Raw genomic sequence first — 11042 nt, forward strand, 5'->3', positions numbered from 1 at the left:
CTTCTTTCCCTCTTTTTGCTTCTGAGTACTTGTTCTTCAAGTCTAGATTGATATTCATTTTGACACGTAGACACTGTGATGATAGTCCTGAATACGAATTGAGGGGAGGAGAAAGGGTCATGCACATATGGACACCATACACTGTTGCCTCAGGCAGCGTTCGGACTCTCCTGTGCTTGTGGAAAATGATTGCACTGCTTCCCCTCCTTGGAGCTGACCACCATCTACATAGTCTTTCCAGCCATATGCAAGTACCATTTTCACCTCCTCCTCCTCCTTTATCTCTCACCTCTGTCACCAAAAACTGTCCATTTTACCCTACATAATGTCACAGATTCACACCTCCCCGCTCTACACACATCTTCACTGCCTTTGTATATCCCCAGTGTAGCAAAAATGAAAAGCAAAACAAGTCAAAGAGGCGATATAATTGGAAGAAGAAGGCCACTGCATGAGGCAATAGGGAGAGGTGGGGACTGTGGTGAACCAGAAAGAGCAACTGGGAAACCTGAGCCACTGCAGCTCAGCCACAGCCCCGTGCCCTTCGTGCCCTTCGTGGGGAGGCACACCCACGTGTGGCAAGTCGTGAAAAGCCAGAAATCTGTTGCGGTTTGTTGTTTTTAATGTGGAATGTATCGAGTTAATATTGGCAACTGTTTTTTGTTGTTTCGTTTTACTGTTTTAAACAGTAAGTAGACCACAAGAGGGCAAACAACACACCAGGGGTCCGAATTTCGCAGGCAGCTGCTTATTTTGACCACGAGTTGGAACCATCATTCTAGCTGCAACTACTGATGTGGTTTCTCCTTGACTCTCTGGCTTCTTCCTCCTGTGCACTTTGCATGTGGTGGGGGAGGGGGCGGCAGAGTCTCTCCCCAGGCGCCAGGTCACACCAGCTCATTCCACTGCCAGTCGCCTCCCCACTCCACGGGCCACCCAGTATACCCAGAAGACCAAGAGCGGAAGATAGGGGCAGGCTGCCCGAATTCTCCCTCTTTCACTCCAGGCCAGCTCCCCTCCCTACTGCACCCTCCCTGGCACGCATCACTCCTTTGATACCGGCCTCAACCCACTGTAACCGCTCTCCTTGTGTGTCTCCCACACTAGATGGTGATGGATGGCCACGATGCAAGCGATCGCCTCTTATTCATTTGTGCTCGCGTGGGGCACCTGCCGCCCAGAAAGTATCTGGCAAGTATTCTTTTAATAAATTAAAAAAATGAATGAATGCATGATAACTGTTAATCAAGTACGGTGGAACTGTCTTAAGGATGTTTATTTCCCCACCCCATTTAGACATAACTAAGATCTGAACATCCTTTTGACAGACAGTTTTCGTCTTTCCCCTCCTTGGCCCCCAGCCCCCAGGGTGCAGAGGTGTTGAAGACAAGACCAAGTGCTCTGGGAGCCAGGACAAGCTGGCCCTGCACCCCGGCCTGGCTGGCTGTTCTCACGCGCAGGTCTCTGGAGTCTCGGGGGCTTCCTCAATCCTCTTCCTTCTGAGTTTTGTTTTTTGAGGAAGTTTCCTTAGAGAACCTGAAGAGGGAAGGTGACACAGTCCTGATAATATCACAGAGAATCTCAGTCTGTAACATGGAGGGCAAGAAGGACAAAATCTTATCTTCACTTGCAACTTCTGCCCCTTCCTCACAGATTTCTCACAGACATCCTGTGGCAGGGGAAGATGGTGTCGCCCCGATTTACAGATGAGGAATCTCACCCAAGCACAGAGCCCACCCTGCCCAAAGCCCTAGGCAAGTGAGGGTCAGAGTCAGGACTAGACCATGTTGCTTGACTCTCAGTCCTCCCCACACCTGTCTCAGCTTTCAGGCCCCAGTTCCCACGACTTGGCGGCCGGACTATTTGTGAACCCCACTGCCAGCTTTTTACTTAAAAACTGACTTTTGAACATGGTGCCAAAGAAACACCATGAAGGTTACCTTTAATATCACAGATGGACTGAGTGATTGATTGATCAAAACCCCTTCACGGCGGGCCCTCCAGACAGCATGGGCTTTGTCATGTAACACAATGTGAGGAACACAACCTGGTCTGTATCCCAGGAAAACAAATGGTGAACGGGACTTCATCAGGACTTTCGATCTAAAGTCCTGTTTATGCACAGAGGAACAAGCTTTTTAAAAATGCCAAAAGGAAGTAACAAGAGTCAAAAGTGGAACATTCTGCAGAACAATGGCCTGATCTCTTCAACGAGTCAGATTGTGAAAAGGGGAATTTTGTTGAGTTCAAAGAGATGGAAGAGATGTGACCAGGTGCAAATGCAGGAGTGGGAAATCGTTGCAAAAAATGTCTTGGGCTACTGGAAAAATGTGAATAAGAAGTACTTAATCCAACCATTAGATGAAAACATTGACATGGAATGCTGACCTAACTAACTGAAAAAAGCAAGTTCCAGTCAAAATCCTATGCAGTGAGGTCTCATTTGGCTAAAATACATGAATTTAAGTGTATAAAAAACATTTGGAAAGTGCTAGCAGTAGTGAGGACAATATATGTCTACATTTTCTTATTTTTGCCTATTGGTATTACTTACTTTCCATGCTCTGCTTATGTTTGTAAGAACAAAATGTTATTTTAAGAATTCCATGAAAGTCAACGTTCTTAGCCCACCCTCCAAGGCTTTTTCCTATTACGCCCCTGTCCTGCACTTCTCCAACCTGCTCTTTCATTCACCTCCAGGCCCAGACTATCTGCTCATCTCCCCTCACCTCTGCACACACCTTTCCTCCCTCTCTTTCCCTCCCTTATCCCTCTTCCTCTCCTCCTCTTGCCTTTCTTTAAAGCGGGTCCCAGAGTTACCTCCTCCAACCAGCCTTGTCCTACCCTTTGCCCTATGGCCTCGGATGGCTCATCTGTAAATTGTAAATTTGTAAATGGCTCATTGTGAAAGGGGGATAATACCCATCTCCTGAGGTTGTTGCAGGGGTTAGGGTTAGGTGAAATGAAGAGATACCAAGCACTGGTTTGGGAAAAGGTTAGCCCCAAAGCCCAGAGCTCGCTTTCCTTATGGGATTCATGAACTGCTGTGGCCTTGATGATGGGCTGGCCTTCATTTCACAATGAAAAATAGACAATTCATTGTGTATTTTGCTTCCTCAGTTTAAACTCTAGGCACCAGGACCAAGGGCCTTCATGGAGCCCAGACAGGGTTCTGAGCCTCGGTAATTTCTTGACTCATGCCTACTGCCCCTACTCCGTTTTCCCTCCTGCTCTCCCACTCAGGGCAGCTGTGACTCGTGGACAAGTCCCCTTGAGTGGCGCGGGCCTACATCACTCCCAGCTAGCCTGACCCTCAGAGGAGCACCTGGGGTCAATTTAGGACCACACCATGCGCTCCTACACCACCCTGTTTGCCTTCACTTTCTCCCCCAGTAGCAAAGCAAGAGCAGCTAACTGTGGTCCCAGAAGCCAGATACAGAAGCGGGAATGATAAGTGGCTTTGTTCCTCTGTGCACAAGGAGGGACCTTCATAGGTTCCAACCTTGGCTGGGATGCCTCACTGAAGAGCCCCTGTCCAGAGGCCCAAGCAGGGCAGTCGTGGCAGAGACCAAGGCTGCTGGCAAGGCCATTTTCAGGCCATCTGACTCAACTTTCTCCCCACTGTGGGAATGAACCTGTCCCTTAAACCATACCCCACCCAACACCGAGAGCAGGCTTCCTGCCTCTGCTTGGACCCTTCCTGGGAGTCCCCACCCCTGACTGCTAGAAAGCTGTCTGCTTCTAGTCCTATGGGAGAGTGGCTTCATTCAGACTGTTCCCTGAAACATTCAGGATCCAAAACATCTGTATCATGAGACCCCCAGAGGGAAGTCCTGCAGAACGCTGAGGGAAACACATCAAACTCTTGACCGGTCAGAGCCTTGGGGTATGGGTGATTTTCCTCTCTCCCCTTTTACACTTATCTCTACACTTCAAACTTCCTAGGATAAGCATCCCCAGTTGCAGCCCAGCCTCGGAGGCCCCTCCTCCAGGCAGGCCCCCACCCCTGTGGGCATTACCTGGCCCGCCCTGGGCCCCGGATGTGGGCTCCCCCAGCAGAGAGGCCTCTGGGCCAGGGGCCTGCATCTTGGACAGCCTCTCCTTCATGCCGCTGATGTTGCTGTGCAGGCCCCAGGCACTGCAGAGTTTGGGCAGACTGTCTTCCTGGTCGGCCAGCAAGGAGCTCTCCGGTGCGTCCAAGGGGCAGAACGCCACCTGCAATGGGCACGTAACGTTGAGGAGGGTGTGGAGGAGAGCGGCCCCCACCTTCCAGAGCCCCAGCCCTGCCCGTGAGAGAGGAAACTACTGCGGTCTGGCCGCCCCTCACCCCCTGCCTTGCCAGCTGGAGGAATGAGTCACAGAGTGGGGAGAGGCAGGACCCTGCGGACACTGAGGCCAGGCTGCCAACAGTTCCTTCCTGGGTGGTTCTTTAATATAAGTCCTCCTCCTCTATTTAGAGTGAAATATAGTGTCTTTATTTGCTTCAATTTTTTATTTAAATTCTAGTTAATATAACATAAAAAATAATGGTTTCGGGGTGTCTGGGTGGCTCAGTGGGTTAAAGCCTCTGCCTTCGGCTCAGGTGGTGGTGATCTCAGGGTCCTGGGATAGAGCTCCGCATCGAGCTCTCTGCTCAGCAGGGAGCCTGCTTCCCCCTCTCGCTCTGCCTGCCTCTCTGCCTACTTGTGATCTCTATCAAATCAATAAATAAAATCTTAAAAAAAAAAAACATGGTTTCCCTGGTAGGATTTAGTGATTCGTCACTTCCGTATAACACCCATTGCTCATCACAAGTGTCCTCCTTAATCCCAATCACCCATCTGGCCTGTCCCCCACCTCTCTCCTCCAGCACCCCTCAGCGGCTATAGTTCTCAATATCTCTGTATTTAAGAGTTCTCCATAGGTAAGAGTCTCTTATGGTTTGCTTCCCTCTTTTTTCCCCTTTCCCTGTGTTTATCTGTTTTGTCCCTTAAATTCCACATGAGTGAAATCAGATGGTGTTTTTCTTTCTGTGACTGACTTACTTCGCTTAGCATAATGCACTCTAGCTCCATCCATGCCACGGCAAATGGCAAGCTTTCCTTCTTTTGGATGGCTGATCTTATCATATATATCATATATTATATATATATATATATATATATATATATATATATATATATCACATCTTTATCCATTTATCAGTCAATGGACATTTGGGCTTTTTGCATAATTTGGCTATTGTTGATAATGTTGCTGTAAACATCGGGGTGCACGAGCCCCTTCAAATCATTTTGTTTCCTCTGGGTAAATACCTAGTCGTCGTGCAATTGCTGGGTCACAAGGTAGTATGTTTAACTTTTAGAGGAACCTCCATACTGTTTTCCACAGTGGCTGCACCAGTTTCCCTTCCCTACTGTGCATGGTGGTTCCTTTTTCTTCGCATCCTCACCAGCACCTGTTGTTTCCTGTGTTGTTAATTTTAACCATTCTGACGGGTCTGAGGTGCACCTCGTTGTCATTTTCCTATTTCCCTGAGGTGAGTGATGTGGAGCATCTTTTCATGTGTCCCTTAACCTAGAGTTAGAGTGTCTTATTTGTTTTTAATGAAACTACGGTATTTGTTTTAAAATCCTTGGCAAAATTAAAATCGAGAGCCTAAAAATATCTTTTGAAATTTTCCTGGCCAGTGAAACCCAGAAATCACTAAAATGTCAACACCTCATATTCAGAGCCCCTGAAAGGATCCACCCATTCATGTTCAGAGGAAGAAACAGAGACCTGAAGGGAGAGGGGATTTAGTTAAAGCCAGGTAGCTAGAGCGGGGAGCTGCAGTTAGAGCAGGGCTTTCCTCTGAACCCAGCTTTTCCCTTCATTTGCTGTGTGGTCTGGATCATGTTACTTTACAGCTCTTGTATAGAGCTTGGCCTCTTCATTTACACACTGTGGACACTACTTGTAATTACCAGGTAGGGTTGCTTTTGAGGATGACAGGAGGGAAAATAAAGTGCCTGGCACGGAGAAACGGTTATCTATGATTCTTATTTCGAACTCGTGATTCTCAAACGGTGCTCTGTGAACCCCTGGGGACACAAAATATTTTAACCTCGCTTACCCCCTGAAAAGTGGGGCCTACTCAAAGTGCAGGAGAGAAACCAATGGATTCTAATGAACCCAGTGTGAAAAGGTCATTGATGCAAATCTGAGGAAGCCACATACTGTACGATTCCAATTGTAGGATATGCTGGAAAAGGCAAAACCATTGAGACAGTTAAAAAAAAAAAAATCAATGGTTGCCAGGAGTTTGGAGGAAATGATGGAGGGATGACTACTGGAGCAGTTTTTCCAGTGAAACTATTCTGTATTATATTGTAATGGTGGGCACAGGTCAGTATGCAATCATCAAAACCTATCAGGGGTGCCTGGGTGACTCAATTAAGAGTTGGCCTTTGGCTCAGATCATGATCCCAGGGTCCTGGGATGGAGCCCTGCGTTAGGCTCCCTGCTTGGAGGAGAGCTTCTCCCTCTGCTCCCTGCTTATGCTCTCTTTCTCTGTATTTCTCTCTCTCTCTCAAATAGAGAGATAAATAAAATAAATAAATAAATAAATAAAATAACTGATAAAAATAAACAATTGATAATAAATAAAATTAAATAAGTAAATAAATAAAATCTTTGGAAAAAAAGAATCTATAGACGCACAACACAAAGAGTGGGCCCTAATGTAAACTATGGACATTATTTAGTTAATAGTGTGTCCTAAATAATGTGTCAATACTGGCCCAATGATGGTAATAAACATACCCCTCTAATGCAAGGCGCTAATAAGCGAGGGAAGCAGGAGGGGTTAGCATGCAGGAAATCTCTGTACTTTCTACCCAAATTTTCTGTAAACCTAAAAGGATATATATTTATATTTTAAAACATTCATTGATAGGTTTCAGACTCCATATTGCTACTAAGTAGCTGCCACTTGTTGGATTTTGGTGTGGTATCAAAGAAGAATATCCACAACTATCTAAAAATGTTAGTAAAATACTCTCTTCTCTAACTATATGTTGGTACAGGCTGGGCTTTTTTCTTCTCCTTCTCTTTCTCCTTCTTCTTCTTTTTAAAGATTTGTCAGAGAGAGAGAGAGAGCACACAATAAAGGGAGAAGCAGGCAGAGGGCAAAGCAGGCTCCCCACTGAGCAATGAGCCAGATGCGGGGCTAGATCCCAGGACCCTGGGATCATAACCTGAACTGAGGGCAGATGCTCAACTGACTGAGCCACCCAGGCATCCCAGGCTGGGTTTTCTTCATGTACTACAACCAAATCACATATCACAAGAGACTGCAGAAGCATCTGTTTTCTGTTAAGTCAGACACTAAAGAGATTTGCGAAAACGTCAGACAATGCTACTCTTCTTACTACATTTTTGTTTTGTTTTGTTTTGGAAAATATAGATATTTCTTGTAAAAACTATTTATGTTAAAATGTAACAGGGTCCTTGTTTTTCTTTTAAAATGGATTAGTGAGTACATATTTTGAAGTTTTTTCTTTAGTTTTAATTTCTAATAGGGCAAATATCAATAGCTATAACCTACATAAACAAATGCTTTTTGGGCTTCTCACTAGGTTTTTAAGAGGGTGAACATGACTTGAGTCAAAAATGTTTGAGAGTCACTGTTTCTGAGCAAAGCCAGGCCAGCTTCTGTCAATAGTGATTTGAGCCTTCCCCAAGCTGGCTGAGCCTCTCTGTCTGGCCTCCACCATCCCCACCCAAAGCTCCTCAGGAATGTCCCTGCACCTGTCCACCTCAGAGTGTGGGTGTGGAGAGCTACCAAGAACTTGAAGCCAAGCCTCTGCCCTCTTCAGCCCCTTTGCCCCCTGTGGGGGTCTTCCTGAGGCATTGAGTGTGGAAACAAGTCAAGGGCTGCTGGCAGTATGAAAGGGCCCCCTCAGCCCCAGGCCTCCCCCCCAAAATCCAAGAACACACCAGCCAACCCTCAGCTGGGCCCGGGAGGAGCTTTCCTGAGCGCCTCACCAGGAACTTCGCTGTCTGGTTGCTCTTGGTGTACTTGTAGAGCCTGCGAAGTTGTTTTGCCTCCAATTCTGAGAATAGAGAAACAAATCGCCAGAGCATCCTGCGGGGGAGAAACCAAGGCTGAGGGAGGCAGAGCACAGGCCCTCTCCCTTCAGTGTCTGTCTTGTGTCCAGGACCCACCCAGGGAGAAACAGACCATGTGCTGCCTCCTTGGGTTTGGTCAGGGACATGGAGAGCTGGAGATTTGCTAAACCTTGAACTCCCCATCTTGCAGCAGTTGTTCAATGACAGGGTCAAGAGAGTTCTTTGTCCACTGTGTGGGCAAGCTGTGTGAATCAGCTCTGCCCTGAATAACTAGAGGACCCTCTTCTCTCCACCCCTTCTTCACCAAGCTTGCTCCAGGATCCTCACTCTTTCACATAAAGATGAAATACTCTGGGAGTTGACTGAGCTGTGTCCTTGAATTGGCAGGGCCCAGGAATGGCTATAGTGGGAAGGACAAGGAGGCTGCCCTACTTCCTCCAGTGCTTGATCTCCCAGGTTCGGCAGTAGTGCTGCAGAAAAGTGTTGATGTGGTCCCCTAGGACCAGCAGGCTCTGCTTCATGTACTTTAGCTTCTTCTTCTGGGGAAGGTCCCTGGGCAGGTGCAACTTTCGCAGAAACTTCTTCAGTGGCCTTAGATATTCTTTACACTGTGGAGGCAACAGGTGATGTGAGAGACCATAGAAGAAAAAAAGAGGCAGATGGGCAGCCCCAAGCAACCAGAAACCATTATGGGCCAGGAAGTGTTAAGTGGGTTAAGTAAGGAGGCTCTTGTCAAAGTCTTACCCCACTTCCTTGCCAAGGCCGTGACAAGTGGGACAGAAAGTATGGGTCTGAGGCCTGCCAATTTCCGACTCAGGTCTCCCAGCCTGTAGGAGGGACAGAGTCCCTTACTCACTATTTTGAAGGTGTCCTGACCCAGGCCCTTGGCATGGCGTATAAGTGAGCTCCCAGTGGAGGTGGTGCCAGAGCTCTTCTCTAAGCAGGGTACATCTGTCACCTAGGAGGAGGCAGGGGGCAGCAGTCAGCTGGGGGGTTTAGATGAGTGCTTCTCAGGGGGCCAGTGCGAGACAACCAGTGGTCCAAATTCCAGTCAAAGCCCTTCTCTGTTTTCCCTAGGACCTCTTTCTTGGCCCAGCCTGGAGGCAAGGAAGCCCTCAACAAAGAAACCCATCTGTGAAGATCCCTGCTTAGAAAACCTAGAATGCCCTACCCATTTCTTTTATAATCTTTAGAGCACAGTATTGTAGCTACTTTTGCAAAGCACTTGATAAACATGAACTCATTTTATTCTCACACAAATTCTGTGAGGTGAACTATCATTATTCCTGGTTATAGACGAGAATACTTTGAGGCACCAAGAGATTGAAGGGACACCTTGGGGGAATGAGCAGGGAGTCATTCACTCATTCATTCTGCGAACATTTACTGAACACCTAGTCCTAGGCCTGCCTCTAAACTTTAGCATCAAGCCACAGTAATGTGCTTGGTTGTGTGATGTGAGTGGTGTGTTGGTACTTGGGAAAGCATGTGATGGTGATGGTAATGAGAAGGAGCTTTCTGATAGGAAATGTGGGGCCAAAAAACAAACAAAAAACAAAAAACCCCAAAAAACCTGAAAATTAATTAAGACAAAGTGGCTGTAAAATAATACTTGAAGTCAGAGCACAGGATTAGACTGACACAGTAGAGTTTGCACCTGACTTTGCAAAATCCTCTCAGAAAAGTGAGGATTAATTCCTGCCTGTGTTCAGGGGGAACAAGGAAGACCCAGGCCCAGACCACTCTGAAGGCAGAGACCAGGGAAAGGGAGGAAGGCAAACAGAATGAGTATGGAACCTGGGCTTCTCTGGGCCCCAGAGCGAGGGGACTTGGGCAGATCGACTCCGTAAACACACCACTCACACCACACAACCAAGCACGCAGACCATAACACAGGTGTACACACACACATGCAGACACATATACAAGCACTTGTGTCTGCACAACCAACAGTCATCTTGCCCTGAATATATGTCTTCGATAAACATCTGTTTGAATGAATTAACCTCTTGTTCCTTTGGTCTCCTGCTAGCTCATACATCACCATCTTTTCTTCTTCTTTTCTTCCCTGAATTTCATGTTCTCTGCTTTCCAAGACCAGCCCCTCAAGGACCCTCCTTTCTTCCTTCCCTCACCGACCTAGCCCCATTTCACCTTCTTTGGTGGCTTGTCCCCTTCAGCCCCTTGCCCATCTGAGGCCTCCATCTCAACAGGTGCACTGGTGGCCTTCAGAGTGATGCTCCTTCTGTCCCCTCAAGCTTCTGACCTACTGCTTCTGTGACCTGAGTGTCTCAGGGAGTGAGCAGGTTGGCTCCAGAACTCAGAGCCAAAACCATGGCAACCACCAACACAGCTCCCCTCCCCCTCCCATGCCCTTGTTCTTGGGGGTGGCCCACCAGCCACCTCCTTCAACTGGGAATGGATGGGGGTGGCCACCAGCCACCTCCTTCAACTGGGAATGGATGGGGGTGGCCACCAGCCACCTCCTTCAACTGGGAATGGAATTCGGGAAGCGAGCAAGATGTGCTGGGTAGACCCAGGACTTTGTCAGAGCTCCCCACGGGCCAGGAGGGGCTGGAACCCTTTCTCTCGGGAGATACCGGTGATTGTGACCCCTGGTAAGACCTTTGTAGTGATTTTCCTGCGTGTGTTTCACTCATGACTCCTCAGTTACACCGTGGGTTCCCCGAGATGAGGGCCATGGTTTTTAACGTTTCTTTCTGGTTTGGGGATGAAGGTCTAGAGGGTGCTCGGAGAGAATGGAATACAGTAAGCCTCTACGGAGACCGGTCTTCTCTTTTATTCCTCCGTAGCCTCCGGGAGGTTAATAAGCCAGTTGTGTTGGGCGTTGGTTGAACGGTGATAGCGTTTTTAGGGAGGTTGCAAAAAAAAAAAAAAAAATGCAGTTGAGCCTCACAACAGTCTTCTCTGATGTGGGTCCCCGCAGTGAT

The 11042-nt window shown here is 47.6% G+C and overlaps 1 protein-coding gene across 2 annotated transcripts; it reads right to left on the minus strand.

The window, feature by feature from the left end:
- Positions 1–1250: 1250 nt before the first annotated feature.
- CHCT1 (CHD1 helical C-terminal domain containing 1) lies at positions 1251–10412 on the minus strand. 2 transcript variants are annotated; one of them, XM_059149661.1, is made up of 6 exons: positions 10246–10412; positions 8948–9049; positions 8524–8699; positions 7960–8107; positions 4020–4215; positions 1251–1536 (listed from the first exon to the last, which is right to left on the minus strand). In XM_059149661.1, the coding sequence occupies exons 1-6, from the start codon at positions 10294–10296 to the stop codon at positions 1451–1453; spliced, it is 759 nt and encodes a 252-aa protein (XP_059005644.1). In that variant the 5' UTR covers positions 10297–10412; the 3' UTR covers positions 1251–1450. The 2 variants fall into 2 exon arrangements, with proteins under 2 accessions (XP_059005644.1, XP_059005645.1); XM_059149662.1 differs by having other exon boundaries at positions 8008–8107; positions 10246–10410.
- Between the last annotated feature and the right edge of the window lie 630 nt (positions 10413–11042).

The sequence above is a fragment of the Mustela lutreola genome, chromosome 15 (genome assembly GCF_030435805.1).
Source record: "Mustela lutreola isolate mMusLut2 chromosome 15, mMusLut2.pri, whole genome shotgun sequence".
Taxonomy (NCBI): Eukaryota; Metazoa; Chordata; class Mammalia; order Carnivora; family Mustelidae; genus Mustela; species Mustela lutreola.